At 38.7% G+C, this 22,517-nt stretch overlaps 1 protein-coding gene across 2 annotated transcripts in view; it reads right to left on the bottom strand.

Moving 5' to 3' along the window:
* UBR1 (ubiquitin protein ligase E3 component n-recognin 1) overlaps positions 1-22,517 on the bottom strand; it is a 155,177-nt gene that overhangs the window by 43,325 nt on the left and 89,335 nt on the right. For both annotated transcript variants that reach the window (XM_015142047.3, XM_015142046.3), the window contains 5 exons: positions 21,110-21,291; positions 15,047-15,252; positions 13,403-13,496; positions 12,119-12,268; positions 7,674-7,771 (listed from right to left, as the gene is read on the bottom strand). In XM_015142047.3, coding sequence (XP_014997533.1) covers positions 7,674-7,771; positions 12,119-12,268; positions 13,403-13,496; positions 15,047-15,252; positions 21,110-21,291 — 730 coding nt within the window. The remainder of the gene's footprint in view (positions 1-7,673; positions 7,772-12,118; positions 12,269-13,402; positions 13,497-15,046; positions 15,253-21,109; positions 21,292-22,517) is intronic.

A 22,517-nucleotide genomic window follows, 5' to 3' on the forward strand; every position in this document is an offset into this window, starting at 1 on the left:
TAAACACAGTTAACATTTGGGTGATATTCTTCTGTTCCCCACACAAATATTACATATTTATATTTTTTAAGAGGATGACATGATATAACACTAGTCTACATCTTGCCTTTGCACTTAGTAGATCATGGACATCTTTCTATATCAGTAACTCTCCCTCTATTTTGCCATTTTTAATGACTGCATAAATGTTCTCTTGATAACGCAGCATATATTAGTGAATAAGAGTAAATGATCTGAAGCCAGGCTGCCTGGGTTTGAATACTGTTACTGCAACCTTGTGTGAAAACTAAACCTCTCCATAGCTCCATTGCCTTGTCAAATTCAAATGCTATTTCCCGACATGAAACGGGTTTTCTCTGGTTGCTTTCAAGACTTTTAGTTTTTTGTTTTTTAAGAGATGAGGTCTCCGCCAGGCATGATGGCTCACACCTGTAATCCTAGCACTTTAGGAAGCCAGGGCGGGCGGATCAGTTGAGGTCAGGAGTTCAAAACCAGCCTGGCCAACACGGTGAAACCTCATCTCTACTAAAAATACAAAAAATTAGCCTGGCATGGTGGCGGGCGCCTATAATCCCAGTTACTTGAGAGGCTGAGGCAGGAGAATCGCTTGAACTCAGGAGGTGGAGTTTGCAGTGAGCCGAGATCGCATCACTACACTCCAGCCTGGGCGACAGGGCGACACTCTGTCTCAAAAAAAAAAAAAAAAAAAAAAAAAAAAAAAAAAAAAAAAGAGGTCTCACTATGTTTTCCTGGTTGGCTTCAATTTCCTCGGCTCAAGGGATCCTCCCACCTCAGCCTCCCAAGTAGCTGGGCCTACAGACATGCACTACTGTGCCTGGCTCTTTATTTTTTGTTTTCAGCAGTTTGCTTTATGATGTGTCTGACTGTGGTTTTCTTATCTGCTTGAGATTTACTGAACTTCTTGAATCTGCAAATTTGTCTTTCACCAAATTTGGGAAATTTTCAGCCAATTATTTCTTCAAATTTTTTTTCTGCATTATTTTTCTCTTCCTTTTGGGACTTCAATGACACAAATGTTGGATTGAAAAAAAAATTGTCCCATAGATCCCTAAGGTTATGTATTTTTATCCCCCATCTCTTTTCTGTCTGTTCTCCAGATTGAATAATTTCCACTGATCTAATTTCACATTCATGGACACTTTACCTCATCTCCAGTCTAGTATATATATTTTTGAAACAACACAGCCTTGCTGTGTTGCCTAGGCTGGACTGCAGTGGCATCATTATAGCTCACTGTAACTTCAAACTCCTGGGTTCAAGCGATCCTCTTGCCTCAGCCTCCCAAGTACCTAGGACTATAGGCACATACCGCCAAACACAGCTATTTTTTTTTTGTTGTTATTTTATTTTTTTACAGATGGGGTCTTATTATATTGCTCAGGCTGGTCTTGAATTCCTGGCCTCAAGCGATCCTCCTGCCTCAGCCTCCCACAGTGCTGTTATTACAGGCCTGAGCCACTGTGCTTAGCCTTTCGGTTTACTATTGAGCACATCCAGTTAATTTTTGTTTCATCCAGTATTTTTTCAATTCTATTATCTCCATAGGGTTGGTATTTTTAGTTCCTATTTTTCTGGTAACTTCTATCTTTCAACTCTTTCAAGAGTGTTCACCTTCAACTTATGTTTCAAGGTTAACTAGTTGCTTTAAAACTCTTCGATAAGTTTAACATTTAAAACATCTCAGGATTGGCATTTGGTTGTTTTTCCCTTGAGAATCGGTCAGATTTTTCTGGTTCTTTGTATGTCAAGTAATTCTGGATTATTATCTTGTATATGTAGAATATTACATTGGGAGGTTCTGGTCCTGTTAAAAACCTCTGGAAAAATATACAGTTTTAAAGTGTTTTAGACGGTAATAAACTCAGGTCCAACAAGTCCTGTCTCATTCTCTGTGGATGGTGATTCCAATGTTAGTTTTCAGAGCCTTTGCTGTGGTGTTCTGATCTGTCCAGCACATGTACTCCTCGTGGGGTTAGTCTAGGACTTGAGTGATGGTTTAAATGAAGCTTACTTCTCAAAACTTTGGTTACGCCTCTTTGAGCCTATTCTGTACATGTGCAGCTTGGAGGTGAGCCCAGAACTTATGTTGACCTCAAAAATATGAGATTCTCCTTCTACAGTTCTCTCCTCTTAGGGATTTCCCACCCTAACCCTCCCACTTTCTAGCTCCTAAGGGCCCTTTCCCCCAGTTTCTCTGGCCAAAATAACATGTTTCTCTCAGTTTTAGTCTACTATGCTGTCAGTCAGATTTATGACTGCGGATGCCCTTGGCGTGAAGCCACAAGGCAAAGACAGAAAAATATGATGATGATTAACCTTGTACTCTTTGGAACACAGGAGCCCCTTTTCCCAGTTCCTCACCAGAGAGACTGGTTTTCTCCTGGGATTATGGGCATCTGTGTGGCCACCATGGCTGTGCAGCTCTATGCCTGAGGCTGGCCTTGGGAGAAGGCCAGAGGAAAAATTAAAAATAAACACACTCCTTTTATATTCTGGCTATGAGGGGCTTCTTTTCCTGATCCTCTGACCAGAAAGAGATGGCATTTCTCATGGATTTTTGTTATTCATGCTTATTGTACAGTTCTAGAACTCAGCTGTTCTTGGGTGAAAGTTGGGAAATAAAGGAGGAAAAAGCCTCAGGAAACTCACTAAATGTACTGATAATTCTTAAATTTTGACTTTAGTTCCCATCTGCCTGCTATTTTACTTTTCAGAGACTTGAGCTGTTGTGGTTTTTCGTATCTTGTGAAAGTATGAGGAATTAGATATTGGATTTTATGAAATGTCTTTTTTTTAAAAAAAAGACAGAGTCTCGCTGTATTGCCCAGGCTAGAGTACACTGGCGCAATCTCGGCTTACTGCAACCTCCACCTCCCAGGTTCATGCCTCAGATTCTCCTGCCTCAACCATCTGAGTAGCTGGGATTACAGGCATGCGCCACCACACCTGGGTAATTTTTGTATTTTTAGTAGAGACGGGGTTTCACCATGTTGGCCGGACTGGTCTCGAACTCCTGGCCTCAAGAGATCTGCCTGCCTCAGCCTCCCAAAGTGCTGTGATTACAAGCGTGAGCCACCACACCTGGTTTGAAATGTCTTTTTAAAAGTTATAATGACCAGCCAGGTGTTGGTGGCAGGCAACTGTCATTTCAGCTACTCAGGACGCTGAGGTACGAGAATTGCTTAAACCTGGGAGGCGGTATTTGCAGTGAGCCAAGATCTCACCACTGCACTCCAGTCTGGGGGGCAGAGCGAGACTCCATCTCAAAAATAAATAAATAAATAAAAGGCTATAATGATCATATTAGTTTTCATCTTTAACCTATTCATTTAAGAAGTTTCCATCAAGGCACTGTTAGAATAAACTCAATCTGAGCATTGTCTCTTTTGGGCTATGAGCTGTCTTCTAAGTATGGTTTTGGCCATATTCCATGGATTTTGATCTGTGGTGTTCTCATTGTTGTTAATTGCTAAATAGTCACTAATTTCTCCATCTCTCTTTAGCTTTTTCCTTGCATTCAACAGTTATACAGAATAGTATTTAAAAATTCCTAATTTGTTAGGTTTTTGAGCTCTTTTTTGTTAAGTATTATTTTATTGTATTGTAGATAGTGTAAGTGTCCTACATAATTTCCCTTTTTGAAAACTATTGAGATTCTTACATGGCCTAATTTATATTAATCAATCTGTTATTAATAATCCACGGACAGGCGGGCACAGTGGCTCACACCTATAATCCAAACACTTTGGGAAGCCACGGTGGGAAGATCACTTGAGGTGAGGAGTTCAAGATCAGCCTGGGCAACACAGCAAGATGCTGTCTCAAAAAAAAAAAAAAAAAATTCCATGGGCATTTGATAAAAATATATTTTCCAATAGGAACAAACTCCTGTAGAATATATTACAAAATCAAGCTTAATTTTAAAAATTCTCTAAGTCCTTATTTATTTTAGGATTACCTGACCAGCCATAGTCTTAGAAAGATCTGGCAAAATCTCCCACTATCACTATGTTTTTGTTTAATTCTACTTATGTACCAAAACAACACAGCACGAAAATAAATAGAAACTGAATTTATTATCTGTGTTTTCTCCTAACCTCCCCAATACACTAGGCAATATAGATAAAATGTTTACACGTTCTCTGCAATCCTTCCTTTACAATCTCTTGGCTGTTTCTTTCCCCCAAACAATTAGTCATTCAATAAGCATTCAGAGCAAACTTGTCAATGCTTACTATTAATACTACCACTTCTTACCATCTCATGGTAGGACCAGTGCAACTGATTCCTGATTAATCTTCTTGAGTTATCTCCTCACTCTTCCAATCTATCTGCGGCACCACTCCCACACTAAAAAGCTACCAGAATAAATGCTAGTCACTTGCTCAAAAATTTTAATCATTTCATGATTTCTTTTTTAAAGTTCTTTATTTCAATAGTTTTTCCTTAGATTATGTTCAGTATTTTCTTCCCTTAAAAATATAGGCTTCTAAGTAAATTAGTGAATATGCTTAAAAAGATACTAATCACTCTTACACTTCTTTTTTTTTTTTTTTTTTTTTTTGTTGAGACGGAGTCTCGCTCTGAGTCTCACTCTGTCGCCCAGGCTGGAGTGCACTGGTGCGATCTCGGCTCACTGCAAGCTCCGCCTCCTGGGTTCACGCCATTCTCCTGCCTTAGCCTCCTGAGTAGCTGGGACCACAGGCGCCCGCCACAACACCTGGCTAATTTTTTGTATTTTTTAGCAGAGACGGGGTTTCACCATGTTAGCCAGGATGGTCTCGATCTCCTGACCTCATGATCCGCCCACCTCGGCCTCCCAAAGTACTGGGATCACAGGCGTGAGCCACTGTGCCCGGCCTAATCACTCTTCTACTTCTTTAGGCGGTCACAGAGGTCCTACTGCTAATAAAGTGATCTTTCTACTTAATGCCATGTTTGAGACCTCCAATTAAACATTTAGAGGCCAAAATAACAATAAAAACTGACTTAAGGCTGAATTTTTGAGACCTAAAACTCAGGATGTATAACCAACATGTCAATCTACATTTTTTTTAATAAAAAGAAACTAAATTCACATATGTCAAGTCATTTTAAATTACTGTAAAAATTAAGAAGAATCTCTTGTACTGAATTGCTTCTCGGTGCTTAAAACAAGTAGCAAAGTAGCAAGTACATGCCAAAAATCACTTCTTAACAAATATAAGGTTTTTTGTTAGAAGAGTTTCCACCTAACAGATTGTTATCTCATTAGCACCACTTGTGGAAAAGGTTTTGTTATAAAATGGAGGAGGAGGGAAACTGACGGGATGTTGCCAGACTCATTCATTGCTGACTGTTGTCTTCCATCATTCTGTGTTTCTAAATGACCAAGTTCAAATTCTTACAAACCTCCACAACTGCCCCATATTCTCCACTATTCCCCACTGTGTACTCTCAACTAAGGTAGGCCAGGCTTTTTCAATGTCTCTGAAAATGTCATGCTCATAATTCCCTAAAAACATTTCTGTTTTCTACCTGGGTTCTCCTTTATCCCTACCACACATCCAAATTTTATACAAGGTCAAATCAAATCTAATTTTCTCCATGACACCTTCCCTTACTGTTTCAGCCCCTACTGATCAATTCCTTCTTAAAAATTCTATGAGTCCTACTGTTTTATACAATAAAATCAGGCTGTTAATGCTATTTCCTCTTGTATCATTCTTAACTGCATAACATGCACACATATGAGGTCAACAAAGCAGGGAACAAATAGTGCTGAATGCATGATTAAACACTTAATAAATACTTGATAACTTAGGCTGGGCACACTGGCTCATGCCTGTAATCCCGGTACTTTGGGAGGCTGAGGTAGGAGGACTGCTTGAGTCCAGGAGTTTGAGACCAGCCTGGGCAACATAGCGAGACCTTGTCTCTACAAAAAATTTAAAAATTAGCCTGGGTGTGGTGGTATAAGCCTGCGGTTCCAGCTACGTGGGAGGCTGAGCCCAGGAAGTTGAAGCTGCAGTGAGCTGTACTCCAGCCTGGGTGATGAGTGAGACTTGTCTAAACAAACAAACAAACAAACAACGACAACCCCCCCCACATACAAAACAAACAAACAAAAAACCTTTGTAACTTAGACTATGGTGATGAGAAATAAAACCATCACCCCTATTTTTTCCTTTGTAGCTTTTGTATACATCCTTTATTTTCCTTAAAAGTATGTAACTGAAAGGACATAATTAAAGCATAACAGAGGGTAAAATAATCAGGGAAAATGTGGATAAATACAGAAAGGTATGAAATGTAGAAATAAGACATCAATATTTTGAGTAGAATACCTAAAAATACTCTGGAATATTTTCTAGGTATAGTTTTCATTAATTTCAGATCCAAAGAGGGGATGAGAAGATAATTTTTAAAATACTGGACTTTGTCTTCACCCTATTGATTTCACTGCCTAAACCAGGGGTCCTCAACCCCGGGGCCATGGACGAGTACCAGTCTATGGCCTGTTGGGAACCTTGGGAATGGGCTGCACAGCAGGAGGTATGTGGCAGGTGAGCAAAGCTGCATCAGAATTTACAGCTGCTTCCCATCACTGGCATTGTTGCATGAGCTCTGCCTCCTGTCAGATCAGCAGCCACATTAGAGTCTCATAGGTGCGCAAACTCTAACTATGAACTGCCCATGTGAGGGAACTAGGTTGCCCACTCCTTATGAGAATCTAATGACTGACATTCTGTCACTGTCTCCCATGACTCCCAGATGGGACCATCTAGTTGCAGGAAAACAAGCTTAGGGCTCCCACTGATTCTACATTATGGTGAGTTATGTAATTATTTCATTATATATGACAATGTAATAATAATAGAAATAAAATGCACAATAAATGTAAGGCACTTGAATCATCCCAAAACCATCCCCCTCATCCATGGAAAAACTGTCTTCCACAAAACCAGTCCCTGTGCCAAAAAGGTTGGGGACCATTGGCCTAAACAAAAGACAACTTTTCCTCACTGTATTTAAAAAATTCCCATTTTTATCCTTTTAAGCACGTCTCCATTAACAGCCATACCTGTCTCACAACTGTAAAGAATATGTAAATAAGATGACAGTTTTAAAATGTTTTCGTTATTACAAACATTACTAACCACATATTAATAGTATTAGTAATAGTAATGGCTAACATGTAGCACTTACTAGGTACCATGGACTATTCTACTTTACATATAATAACTCTACTAATCTTTCAACCAATAAAAAAGGTACTATTATAATATTATTATCCCCAATTTGCAAATAAGAAGTTGAGGCACACAGAGCTTAAGTAACTTGCCCAAGATCACATAGACAGTAAGTGGATCTTAGTGATTTAGATGAATCTTGGATCGAAGATTTAAATCTAAGCAGTCTGACAGCTTGGAATAATCAGATAGATGGACTTGATAGTTTAATCACTGTCTGTATTGTCTCCTAGTATGAAAAACGATTAAATTTAATAAAGCAATTTAAGCCAAACTTACTCTTAGCTTCAAAAACTTCTATTTCCTGATATTCAAGAAATTTGTACTTGCAAACCATATTTTAGCACATTAATTATTTAAAAAAAATAAAGATTCTGACACCATCTTCACATAGTTAATATAAAATAAATGTAAGCAAACCTTTAGCATGTCTTATATTATAACCTGATATTCTGGCCAGAACAGTCTGTATCCATTGTGCCAGGGTCAAAAGTTGAGCAAGAGCATCTGCATTCTCACTGAAAAATGATATTTAAAAATTATTACAACCATGGGTACAAAATCAAATGGAAAAGCTGAATTTGTATTATTTCCTTGGATAAATTTTCGTATAAAAAAGTTAAGTTCCTCCAGATTCATTTCCTAGGTCACAGAAACATGTCTAAAAATGTAGCTTTTTGGAAGGGGAAGAAAATTTTAAACTTACAAGAAATAAGTCACCACCCACATGCCAATCACCCACAGGTAGTAAATGTCAGTAAATGGAATCACCATTCTAGTTGCTCCAGTCAAAAACTAGGTGTTGTCATTGATTTCTCTGATTCCCTCACACCCCACATTCTGATCTGTTAATTAACCTTGCAGGTTTTATCTTTTAAATATATCCCAAGTTGATCACTCCTACTTACCTCTTACTACTACCCCCTAATCCAAGTCACATCAGCCCTCACTTGGATTACTTAAATAGACTCCTAAGTGTTCTTCCTGCTTCTACTCTTGTGTTTCATTGTAAGTATAAATTCTTCATACAGCAGCTAGAAGAATTTTCTAAAATTGTAAATAGGATTACACAACTTCTAATCTTTGCTCATAATCCTTTTTATGATCTGGTCTTTACTTGCTCCATTCCATGCTGCCTTCTTGCTGTGCCTCAAACATGATGATGGGGTTCCAAACTTGAGCCTTTGCCTTTTTTTTTTTTTTTTTTTTTTTTTGAGATGGAGTCTCGCTCTGTCGCCAGGTTGGAGTACAGTGGCACAATCTTGGCTCACTGCAACCTCCGCCTCCTGGGTTCAAGCGATTCTCCCGCCTCAGACTCCTGAGTTGCTGGGATTACAGGCGCCTGCCACCAAGCCCAGCTAATTTTTGTATTTTTAGTAGAGACTGGGTTTCGCCACGTTGACCAGGCTGGTCTCGATCTCTTGACTTCATGATCCGCCCGCCTTGGCCTCCCAAAGTGCTGGGATTATAGGTGTGAGCCACGACCCAGCCAAGCCTTTGCTCTTGATACAGCCTGTGCTTAGAATTTTCTTCTCCCAGAGAAAAGCAGTGATTATTCCTCACTTTATTCAGGTCTCTGTTCAAATGTCACCACCTCAGAGAAGAGCTCCCTGATAACTCTGTCTATAAATAGCCTCATGCCCCAGTCTGTCTTCAGCCCTTTAACCTACTGCTTTAGCTTTCTCATAGTATTTCCCACTACTCAACATTTTGCCTTATTTTTTTATTGCCAGTCTCTCCTTCCTAAAATGGACATAAGGAAAGGGACTTGAGACAGACTGTTATTAAGAACAAAGAAGGGCTGGGCGCAGTGGCGGCTCAGGCCTGTAGTCCAGCACTTTGAGATGCTGAGGTGAGTGGGTCACTTGAGCCCAGGAGTTAGAGACCAGCCTGGGAAATGTAGTGAAACTCTGTCTCTACAAAAAATACAAAAATTAGTGGGGTATGGGTGCCACATGCCTGTGGTCCCAGCTACTCGGGAGGCTGAGGTGGAAGGATCATCTGAGCCCAAGAAGGTTGAGGCTGCAATGAGCTGAGTCAGATCACACCACCATACTCCAGCACACAGTGAGATCCTATCTAAAAAAAACCCAAAAAACCAAGAAGGACCAGAAACAGTGTTATTAAAAAGACTATAAAATAGGAATCTTTTTATTGAAATAATAGTCTTGAGCAAAGGTAAAATATATAATGAACTGTGCCAAAATTTACGTATCTGGGCACAAATTTGACCTAAGAAATTTTTTTTGTTCTCAAAAAATGGAAATATACTATGACTGATTATAACCAATTTTCTTTACAGACACCAGTTCATTAGTTTTAAATTTTTTGGTAAGTTTATATTATAAATTTTTAATCAAAATCTTAGTTTTGACAGTTTTTATATGCTTTTATCTTTACTATCTTAGATTATATTCATGCTGATTTTCTAAAATCCAAAAAAGGCAAATATAATCAATTATATGGGTAAATTGAAGTATCTAATAAAACTGCTATGTATAATCATGTATTTCAGATCCTGAGTAACAAAATTGTTACTATAAATTAAAAGTGTGCCAGAGTTCTAAGAGAACTGGTTGTAAGGATCAGTTTTCTGAATTTAGAAAGAACTGCTCTGAAGCATCTGATCCTTAAAGACATCAAAGAAAGAAGTAGCTAAATACTCTGTTAGAGAACAATTTACATAGTTTAATAATCCTATTTGGGGGAGCCACTGTGCAAAAAAGGCTTGTACAAGAAGTTGGAAAGTCACTTTATTACGATTTCCTTTATCTTTGTCTTCTGCTGTACAGTTAGGTAAGGCTTTGGAGTCAGGAGTCAGGTCTGGGTTTGAATCTTAGATCTGTCTTAGGACAAATAAAAACTATCCATAGTCTCCAATTCCTTTAAATGGAAATAATAGTACCTACTTCACTAGACTACTGTGAGAATTAAATAAGATAATAAGATAATGCAGCATTTGCTTTGCAGAATGCCTAAAATATATTAATTACTCAAATCAAGGATAATTCTTTCTCATGTTACCAAATATGTTGAAGAAGACAATTTGAATTTAGGTTTATCAATGACATGGAATAGTAGAGATCAGAACAACTCTTTATTTATTTATTTATTTATTTATTTTTGACGAGAGTGTCGCTCTGTCGCCCAGGCTGGAGTGCAAAGGCATGGTATCGGCTCACTGCAACCTCCGCCTCCCGGGTTCAAGCAATTCTCATGTCTCAGCCTCCCGAGTAGCTGGGATTACACGCATGTGCCACCACGCCAGGTTAATTTTTGTATTTTTAGTAGAGACGGAGTTTTGCCATATTGGCCAGGCTGGTCTCAAACTCCTGATCTCAGGTGATCTGCCTGCCTCAGCCTCTCAAAGTGCTGGGATTACAGGTGTGAGGCACTGTGCCCAGCCAAGGTTAGAGCAATTCTTTTTTTTTTTGAGACGGAGTCTCGCATTGTCACCCAGGCTGTAATGCAATGGCTAGATCTCGGCTCACTATAACCGCAGCCTCCCAGGTTCACGCGATTCTCCTTGGCTCAGCCTCCCAAGTAGCTGGGATTATAGGCACCCACTACCACACCCAACTACTTTTTTTGTATTTTAGTAGAGACGGGTTTTACTATGTTGGCCAGGCTGGGCTCAAACTCCTGACCTCGTGATTCGCCCACCTCAGCCTCCCAAAGTGCTGGGATTACAGGTGTAAGCCACCACGTCCCGCCGGAACAACTCTTTATATTGACCCTTCTCGCCAAACCTATCACCTTTGAACTTTTATGGGGACATAAAGGTATTTTTATCAACAAAACAATTTTCTGTAGCAGAATTCAGGTTTCTCATTATAAATTCATTGCATTTTAAAGCAACTGAAATAATATAAATATTATAGTACTGTCATCCTCATGTAGAACAGTGAGAATATAGAAATATATAATTAAATTTCCAAGTTGTCATACAAAAACTAATAATTTGCTGTTAAATTCCATTTACAGATCAGAATATAAAAATTTAAAAACTCAGAATATAAAATATATAAAATATATCAGAATATACAAATTTAAAAGAGATATCTATAAAATGATATATATATTATATATATAAAATGAATCTAGTGTTTTTGTTTAATTTTTTTAGTTAACATTTGTCCACATCTCTAGAGCTATAGCATTTGGATCTTCAGAAAAATGAAATTAAAAATAATACAAGGATCATTCGAGCTATCAGACTCCAACTGGCAACTCTAATGATGGCAAAGGGCCATATGAAAGGAATGAATTTTTTTTGCATCTTTTCTCCTTTTGTGAGTGCTAAGGCAGAGTTCAGAGTTCTATTGCTTTAATGGCTGCTGGAAAATATAACCACAATATATAGATTCGAGTAAATAAACATTATAGTTCTCTGAGAGTCCAAAAAAATTAGGCTTTTGATCACATTTTAAAAGTATAACACAAGATATAAAATGAAAAAGTATTAATTCCTTTGAAGAATAAAAAAGTTATCTAACAAAAACAGGCACAAATTAAAGAACTAAAGACAACTTTCTATTTGTTTTTGAGACAGGGTCTCACTCTGTCACTCAGGCTGGAGTGCAGTGGCGCAATCTCGGCTCACTGGAGCTTCAATCTCCTGGGCTCTAGTGATTCTGCCACCTCAGCCCGCTCAAGTAACTGGGTCTACAGGCATGTGCCACCACGCCTGGCTAACTTATTATTATTATTATTTTTTGTAGAGATGGGGTTTTACCGTGTTACCCAGGCTGGTCTCGAACCCCTGAGCTCTGGCAATCCACCCACCTCGGTCTCCCAAAGTGCAAGGATCACAGGCCACTGCACCTGGCCAACTTTTTAAAAATTAACCAAAACATAAAATATACCTGTTTATCTTTTGAGGTTGCAAAGGAATAATGGGGATCACAGTATTGCACAGAGATTTGCAAAGAGGGCAAAGATATTCTCCACTTTCCAAGTCAAAAAGGTCAACATGAATGCGCTGCTGAGAGCTCAGCTGTACAGCTTCAAAATATCTGCAAAATTACAAAGATACAGGCCCATTTAGAACTACACATGCATCTCTATATGTGTATCTCTACTTGCTCTAATCCAAGTTTTAAAAATCTAGAATTTTTGCCTCAATAAACATCTTTAGAACATACATGCAAAAACACACAAGTTGTAATCATAGAAGAAACAGGTTGCCTATTATTTTGGGAATAAATTGGAAAATATATCAGAGCAGATATAAATTTAAAATAAGTTTATTGAATCATAACTCATCTCTTGCCTCAAAAGCATGGTGATACAGCATGGACACTACTTTCCTCAGTTTCTAATGATGAACTGAAGTAGTGAGGGCTATCTTGGAAAAATTATATATTGTAATCTAATGCCAAATGGGTAAACTCTACACAAAAGATTTCTCAGGAATTACATTTTTGAATTTTTGTAGTTTCCAGAGATAGAATGAGAACTTCTTGTCCTATTCATCCTATTCTATTTCAAAGGTACTTTTCACAGCAGTATGTTTTGAGGGAAATTAGATTTTTATAAAGATTACTTACTTATTATTTATTTGTTGTACTTATTAATTTTTTTGAGACTACGTTTCGCTCTTGTCTCCCAGGCTGGAGTGCAATGGCGCAATCTCGGCTCACTGGAACCTCCACCTCCCGGGTTCAAGTGATTCTCTCCTGCCTCAGCCTCTTGACTAGCTGGGATTACAGACATGTGCCACCACACTCAGCTAATTTTTGTATTTTTAGTAGAGACAGGGTTTTACCATGTTGGCCAGGCTGGTCTCAAACTCCTGACCTCAGGTGATCCTCCCACCTCGGCCTCCCAAAGTGCTAAGATTACAGGTGTGAGCCACCACGCCCAGCCAATCATTACTTTTTTTACATGAATACTGATGAAGAGCAACTGATTAGTTTATGGAGAGCAAGCACAAAGGAACAGTGAAAATCTAAAGTTGGTAACTTTACACACCACTTTCCAACTTTGATAATAATAATTCATGCAAACAGAATTAGTAATTAAAACTGTTTCAGTCATTCAAAGAAGAAGAAAGGAAAGAAGACATGAGAAAACATGCCTTTTTGTGGCCTTGAGTGAACTTCAATGTTCCTAGTCTCTTTCAAGAACATGTCAGAAGGACAACTTACTTCTGCCAGCACACTGCATGCATTACATGACCACAGCTTCCTGTGTAAGTTCCATATGCCAAGTCTGGATCCATGAAAAGTGGGTCTAGGGTTTCTGGTACAAGGCATAAAAAGGAGGGAAAAAGAGAGACAGGTTATCAGGTCTAAAGTCTAATCACAAACTGTCTTAGGAATGTCCAAGCAAAGTGTCACAATATCATAATAGGAGGATATATAGTAACAAAAAAAGTAATAGTAACAAAAGAGAAAAGCATAAAGCTAACCTGTCAGATATGATTCTAAACTTAGCATGGATTAATAACTCTATCTTTGATTTACTTTTTAACCTTGAATATTGGGTTTAATCTGCATTATCTTGGTTATTTAAGTGATTTTCTATGTTTCCAATATAATTTACTTTTTTAATAGTAATTTGATAAATAATAATTTTAAGGGATACTTAGGGGAATTACAACCTCATTAAAAAAAGCACAGATGGCAGGACGCAGTGGCTCACGCCTGTAATCCCAGCTCTCAGGGAGGCAGAGGCGGGAGGATAGCTTGAGCCCAGGAGTTCGAGACCTGCCTGGGTAATATAGCGAGACCCCGTTCTCCACAAAAAGGAGAAAAAAAAAAAAAAAAAAAGCACAGATGGAGGATTTCAAATTCTGGTTTCATCACTTATAACTCATGGCCATGGGTAAGTTACTTGACCTCTCTGTGCCTCAGGTCCTTCATCTATAAAATGGAACCAATAGTGATAACTAACTCATAGGGCTGTTGTGAAGATTAAGTAAATACACATAAAGCACTTAACAAGTGCCTGGCAATGTTAAGTTTTCAATAAATGCTAGTCTTTATTATCACTATTATTCTAAGGAGCTTTTTTTGTTTGTCTGTTTTGAGATAGGGTCTCACCCTGTTGTGGACCACAGGCTCATGCAACCATGCCTGGCTAATATGTTTGTAGAGATGAGGTTTCGCCATGTTGCCTAGGCTGGTCTCAAACTCCTGAGCTCCAGTGATCCACCCACACCGGCCTCCCAAAGCGCTGGGATTACAGGCGTGGGTCTCAAACTCCTGAGCTCAAGTGATCCGCCCACACCGGCCTCCCAAAGTGCTGGGATTACAGGCGTGAGCCACCATGTCTGGCCTATTCCAAGGGTATTTTAAAATAATAATGATGCTAAAACAGCTAACTCCTGATGTAACAAGTGCAATAAATTATCTAATTAGCATTATTGCCAAGAAAATGTTTAACATGATTCTAATCAGGAGGCAACTTAACAATCAAATAAATTCAGAATGTGATATATTATACAAAACAAGTGGCCTGAATTCTTCAAAAAAACTACTATCATAAAAAAAGGAGGGACTAATCTAGATTAAAATAGAGTAAAGGAAATATAACCAAAGCAACACATGAAATGTGTTTGGATCCTGAGTGAAAAAAAAAGTCTAGCAATTGAAGACATTTTGAGAACTGTTGGAGAAAAACTGATTTTATATTAGATGATATTCCTGGATTATTATTACTTTCTTAAATATGATAACGGTATGGTAGATATATAACCTTACTTCCAAATGTCTTTCAAATATTATTTTCTTTAATTACACAGGCATGAAAAGAAATGCACAAAAGGATATTTATTAAAGAATACATACCTCCTGAGAGTTCTATGGGTTTTCCCCTGTGCTGAGTTAAGGCAGTAGATTTCTGGACACAGGCAGATAATACCATGGCATTATTTTCTATTTTCACCTCTTGTTCTTCTTGGCAAAGGATGCACGTCAGCACCTCCTTTTCAGTAACAGATGGACCCCGTTTAGGACCCAAAGCAATTCTAGAGTAGTCACTGACTGCTGGGGTGCTACCAAAAGAAATGACCAGAAATGAGGACACATGTTTTGGTCACTTGTCTTCATATTTTGGTAGATTTTAAGTAACTATAGGCAAGAAATATAAGAAAGATAATAAAAATAAAAATGATATTTAGCAATATTAAGTTATAAGCTTCCCCCCTTCCTTTGTGGCTTTTATCAGTTATTTGCTTATTACAAAATACAAGTGTTGCTAAGTGCAAAAAAAATATGATAAAATGGAATGCATATTATAATTTTATTTAATTTACTACACCAATAAGCTGGGTTATTTTTTTTTCTGGATATAAAAGTAATACAGGGTTATTGAATAAATTTTGGGATATCTGTAATAGTATAAATGTTATATTCCCACAACCTGTAACCTTGTACATTTCCTTCTAGTCTGCTTTCTATTTATAATATACTTCTTCATATAAATAAGATCACATTACATAGATTTGCATCCTGCTCTATTCACTTATAGTTTCTTACATCATTAAAACTTCTTCAGAAACATTTTTAAATGGATGCACAGCTCTTACTACATGTGCCATAATAGTTTTATCCATTCTCTGTCATTAAGCATTTAGGTTTCTATTCTATTTTAGTAGCTATTCAAACTAAAAAACTTACAACTTAATGATTCAGCAATTCTTAGAATCTACTCTTACTGAATGGGCAAAACTCAGGATCTACTGATGTGTACAATATTTAAATAATGGCAAATATTTACAACATGCTGATTGTGAAGCTAGGTACTGTTTCAAATACTTTACCTGTTTACTCAATCCTTAAAATAATCCTATGAGGTAGGTATTATTATTACGTCTAGAGCAGCTGCTGCAAAGATGTCTGCTGCAGGAGTGGAGGCGTCGCTGGGGCAACATGCTCCGTTGAGCCCTTGGGTTGGGAACAGGAGGGAGCCCACCCCTTCTGAGTTTGCGGGGCAAGAGCCCTGCACTCCCGGGCACAGCTGCAGCTGCCCAGCTCAGAAGTGCCTGTTCTGAGCCTCTCCCCACTCCCAACACCCGTTCTCATTTTGGAGCAAAGTTGTGAAGGCCATAAAAACCCCAGACTCAGCCAGACTCACATGGGGACTATCAGTTGCAGGAAGGAGCTACCCAATTCAAGTCTCCTGACTCACTGGGATGACCTGCCTGTGGAAAGGCGATACCCATTTTGGATCTCCTCTCCACTGAGTGCTGGACACTCGCTGGGATGACCTGCCTGCAGAAAGAGCCACCCACTTCGGGTCCCTAGAGAGCTGTTCTGTTGCTTAATAAAGCTCTCCACCTTGCTCACCCTCCAGTTGTTCATGTACCTCATTCTTCCTGGAGGCAGGACAAGAACTCAGGAGCCACCAAATGGCAGGACTGAAAGAGCTAGTAACATAAACAGGGCTGAAACGCCCATATCTACCGCTTGCCATATTGCAGGTGACAAGGAGAGATAAGCTGTGGTCCTTCAGGGAGCCCAGACCTAGGGGCTCCCTGAGCCAGGGCTGTGACACTCTCTTTGGGGCTTCGCAGTCTCTGGCATCTCTGAGCTTCCAGGTGCTACCACATTCCCCTTGTCCAGACACGAGTCCCCACAGCAGAAGCTGCTGGTGCATATGATCCAGGTGCAGGCTTGCACAAAGCTGGCCCCTGTCCCAGTGCCGAGAGCTGCCTGCCCGTGCACAGTGGCTGGACCCTGCAGGTGCCCGCTCATGCACCCCTGGTCACTCCACACCTGGCTCACCCTTGGCAGGCATGGGATCCAGGCTGGTAGTGTGAGCCAAGTGCAGCCTGCCGGGTCAAGTAGGCAGGATGAGCCCAGAGAGACTGAGCAAAATTCTGGCAAAGGTGCCGCTGGCCACAGAGGTTTCTGGCTGGAAAAGCAACACCCTAAGGATTGTGTGACACTACCACTCTCTTCAGATGAAGAAACTGAGGCCTAGTGACAATAAGAGACTCACCCAATGACTCATTAATAGTATGTAGCAGAGCCAGGATTTAATCCAGGTAATCTAGGCTCACAGTCTATGCTCTGAACTACTCTGCAATATTGTCTCTGTGCAAGAAGCTCCCTGAACTATGGTGTATCACTGAACAATAAACAAATATTCATCATCATTATAAATGAACTTACCTAACAGAAAATACTCTGCAGCTTTTTGTTTTGTTTTTTGTTTGAGACAGAGTCTTGCACTGTTGCCAGGCTGGAGCGCAGTGGCGCGATCTCAGCTCATTGCCACCCGTGCCTCCCAGGTTCAAGTGATTCTCCGTGCCTCGGCCTCCCAAGTAGCTGGGATTACAGGCGCCTGCCACCATGCCAAGCTAATTTTTTTGTATTTTTAGTACAGACGGAGTTTCACTATGTTGGCCAGGCTGGTCTCAAATCCCTGACCTCGTGATCTGCCTGCCTTGGCCTCCCAAAGTGCTGGGATTACAGGCGTAAGTCACCGCACCTGGCCTACTCTGCAGTTTTTAAAAGGTGGTAATTACGTGGTACCACCTCCTAGGAGGCATCTAGCAATAAATTATGAAAGGTTTACTTATTGATTGTCACAAGGTACTAGTGGGCACAGGATGCAGTCCCACAATTCACAGGACAGTACTGCAAAAAAAAAAAAAGCTGCGTAAATGCCAAGACTGAAAAATGCTGAGCTCGTTTTGTATATAAGAACATATATAGGTTTCCAAGACATAATACAGAGTGAAAATGGGAAGTTGTAGAGTGATATGTACATAATACTATTAATGTAAATAAAACTAAAGGCTGAATGACATGCTATAATTTCTGTGGCTACATATATTTGTATTAATAACATAGGAAAAATTCTGGCAGATACACATAAAACTTATAACCAGAGAACCTTTAAGGAGCAGAAAGAAGTCCAGGATTTGGGCCGGTGCTCAAATGGAACTTTAGCTTTATCTCTGACATTCAGCTTTCAAGAGGAAAATTATTAATGTACCTATGTAATTTGGCCAGGCACAATAGCTCACGCCTATAAGTCCAGCACTCTGGGAGGCTGAGGTGGGAAGATCATTTGAGGCCAGGAGTTCGAGACCAGCCTGGCCAACATGGTGAAACCCCGTCTCTCTAAAAATACAACAACAACAACAACAACAAAATTAGCCAGGTGTGGTGGCAGGCCCCTGTAATCCCAGCTACTCAGGAGGTGGAGGCAGGAGAATCGCTTGAACCAAGGAGGCGGAGGTTGCAGTGAGCCAAGATCAAACCACTGTACTCCAGTCTAGGCGACAAAGCAAGATTCCATCTCGTGTGTGTGTGTGTGTGTGTGTGTGTGTGTGTAAAACTATGTAATTAAAATTTTGGCTGGGTGTGGTGATACACGTCTGTAGTCCCAGCTACTCAGGAGGGTAAGGCAGGAAGATCACTTGAGCCCAGGAGTTTGAGGCTGTAGTGCATCATAATTATCCCTGTGAAGAGCCACTGCATTCTAGCCTGGGCAACACAGTGAGACCCCATCTCTTAAAAAAAAAGGGGGGGGTTTAAAAAATATATGAGAGAATATATTTGAGACTTTGGGATAGGAAAAGCTTTCTTAAACAAAATATTAATACAAAAAGTTAAAACTCTAAAAGACTGATAAATTTGTCTTTATCAACACTGCACACTTCTCTATGGCTAAACCCCATAATTAAGGTTAAAGAAACAGGGACAAAATATGGGAAACATATGTAACAAAGTTAAGTATTGATTTTAAGATTTATATAAGTCAATAAGACAAGAGCAAACACCCAATAGAGATGAGCAAAGAATAATAATAGGCAATTCCCAGAGGATAAAATGTAAAAGGTCAGTGAATAATCATATGAGAAGATGCTCTATCTAGTACTAACTAGCAACTGGGGAAATTCAGCCAGATTGGCACAAATCTGTAATTTTAATAATATCACATTTTCAAGTACTGAAAATAGTTAAGTATTGGTGAGAACAAAGTAAATTGGGCACCTATATGCACTATCAGGAGCAGAAACTGGTAAAACCACTCTGGATGGAAATGTGGCCATATCTATAAAAATTTTAACTCAGCCCTTTCCCTTACTGGACTCCTTGACTAAGTACTTGCAGAGTTGCACAAGGAGACACGTACAAAAAGGTTCCCATGAACTGTAATAAGGAAAAATTAGAAGCAACCTAAATGTCTAAAGTCAGACAAATAAACTACTATATAACCACATCAGAGACCACTATGCAGCAGTTATAAACAATGATGTAGAATCTACACTATAGAGTGATATGTACTGATATCCAAAGATTCCTAAGACATTGAAACAGCAAGCTGCAGACAAAATGTATGGTTAAAAAAGAAAAACCACTAGAAAACACGAAACAAGCCTCACTATTTCTTCATGCACTCATGTTCATAAATGCATAGAAAGAGGTCTAAGAACAGTGGTAATTTGTAATCATGGTTACGTGTGGATAAAGATCAGTAATGCAAAGATGGTCAAAGGGGGACTTCCTGCATTATTTAAATTGTTTTCAATAAGAACACATTAAAAAATCACATGTCCAATCAATCAGGCAATAAAAATAAATAATGAAAGCATTAAGGCCATAAATGAACTCTGAGTACACCTTTACTTACACCTTCTTATTTTATTGTCAATAGTTTCTTTCTCACTATTTCTAAATAGTATGTTGTTAATACACAATATCTAGAGATGGGACTTTGGCTTGTCATTTAAAATTTCCAGTTTTAGTACAATATAGTCAGCCAAGGAAAGCATACCTTCATATCTTTTTATTTTTAATCACTAATATAATCATTATTCTTTATGGTCCTTGTTAGCTTACTCAGCTTCAAGACTAAAGATACAGATCAGACAGGATGTAATGTGCCTACTATTATTCCAAAAGCACAATTTTCTGAAAGTATCCACAACATTTTTTTTTTGAGACAGAGTCTTGCTCTGTTGCCCAAGCTGGAGTGCAGTGGCATAATCTCTGCTCCCTACAACCTCTGGCTCCCAAGTTTAGGCGATTCTCGTGCCTCAGCCTCCCGAGTAGCTGGGACTCAATGCATGCATAGCCACAACCAGCTAATTTTTGTATTTTGAGTAGAGATGTGGTTTTGCCTGTTGGTCAGGCTGGTCTCGAACTCCTGACCTCAGGTGATCCACCCGCCTCGGCCTCCCAAAGTGTTGGGATTACAGGCGTTAGCCACCGCTCACAGCCCACAACACATATTGTTTTAAACAGCAGTGAAAGCTTGTCTTAAAAAAGGGCCAAAGCGGGTACTTCCAGTATTTTAAATTTCTTGGAATGCTTTTCAAAGTAACATTATTATGTCTCCTCCCTTTTCTCACTGTATAATAGCCTACAAAGCACAGCTCAGAAAATTAACCAGTTTCTCTAAGAGCATACCACAGTCAGAACTCAGAAAACCAGATTTACTGATTCTAATTCCAAGGTGCTATCCATACCTGTAGTTATAGGCAATGTCCTTCTTCTCTTTAAGAAAAAAAGAAAAACTCGTATAAGCCACCTTTTTCAGGCAAAGAATTTGTTTCCAGTATGTAATAGCTGCAGTCATTTTTATTAGAAATAATAATGTGAAGTAAGTGAACTGATGTGTAAATGTGTACCTAAAAGTGCTAATGCATACAAAATAATGGGTTTTTGTGCATAAAGGTTCCTAACATAACTTTACTGCACACTCAATGCATTTATCAGTATAAAATTATATTCAATAAATACCTTAAGAGTCTTCACTCTGACCTTTCTAGAATGAAAATAGTTGAATTTCTCTTGCCACAAAATACATTTTAGAAAAGCATAATTTAAAGTGACTATTTAACTTTTCCTCCAAAATATGAGTTGGTAATTTTGGGGTTTGCTTTATTTTACCTCTCTTCCTCCATAATGGAGTCTTCTTTCCCAGGCATTTCTGTTGTATTGTCATACATGAGTTTATGCGTTTCAATGAAGTTTTTCTGTAAGGCAGACATCTGAGCCATGATCTTCTGGCGATGTAGCCTAGCAGCTTCAGCTTTTCTTTTTCGTTCTGCTTTTTCTTTATCATGAGTAATCTGGGTATTAAGAAATGACAAATTTAGGTCAGACCCACTGTTAAAAATTTATATACGCTGTTTGGATGGCAAAATTCCTTAGAATAAGATTCTGAAACCCTGATTACCCCTTACATCCTGGATTCAGTTTAATGTTTCAAAATTAGCATTACAGGCTGCATGACATCACACAACTAATTATTCCTTTAGTTATTTAAATAATTTGCTGTAAAAAGCTAAGAACCTTAAATATCCAATTAACTGCCCTTTATACTCAGTGCAGGTGTATTAAGAAATAAAATTGGATAAAACAAAATTTCAAAATCATTTGTCAATCACTTAATCACTGACAATTTAAACCATCTTGATTTCTAACAGTTACTTCTAAATGCATTGTTAAAAATGAGAACTTTAACAACTTTTTTAACTTTAACAATATTACTAAGATACATTTGGTGCGTTTTAAATTTCTATTCAAATTTACATCCAGTGTGTTTTACTTTTAGGAAGAACATGTAATAACCACAAATAGTATTATTCTAATAATATAAATATTAGAATCATCAAAACCTGATTCACTGTATTATAGAAATAACACAAATATTATTGCATTTCATTGAATCTAAGATGTACCACTATCTTATATTTCTCTAAAAAATGCTGTTGATGAAAGTCATTTATTGTGAGACATATCCCAATTTAAGTCACTAAAATATATTAAAAGCTAATAAAATATGGTATTTCAGTTTTTTGTTTTTGAGATGGAAACTTGCTCTGTCACCCAGGCTGGAATGCAGTAGCGTGATCTTGGTTCACTGCAACCTCTGCCTCCTAGGTTCAAGTGATTTTCGTGCCTCAGCCTCCTGAGCAGCTGGGACTACATGAGCACGCCACCACATTGGGCTAATTTTTGTATTTTTATTAGAGACACGGTTTTGCCATATTGGCCAGGCTGGTCTTGAACTCCTGACCTCAAGGGATCTACCCACCTCCACCTCCCAAAGAGCTGGGATTACAGGAGTGAGCCACACACGCTCAGCCAAAATATGGTATTTCTAATAGAGCTCTACTATATATCAATTTATCCTGTTTTTGCAAAATACAAAAATTATACTGCATTGCCATGTACTATTAATCCCCACAATACAGAAACATAATGAATAAAAGATGAACAGATCTCATATACTTTACAATAAACAGGTTTCTCCTAACGAAAAAGCAGCAGCTCCCTTATACCAGTAAAGTTC

This window comes from Macaca mulatta, chromosome 7 (assembly GCF_049350105.2).
Source record: "Macaca mulatta isolate MMU2019108-1 chromosome 7, T2T-MMU8v2.0, whole genome shotgun sequence".
Lineage (NCBI taxonomy): Eukaryota > Metazoa > Chordata > Mammalia > Primates > Cercopithecidae > Macaca > Macaca mulatta.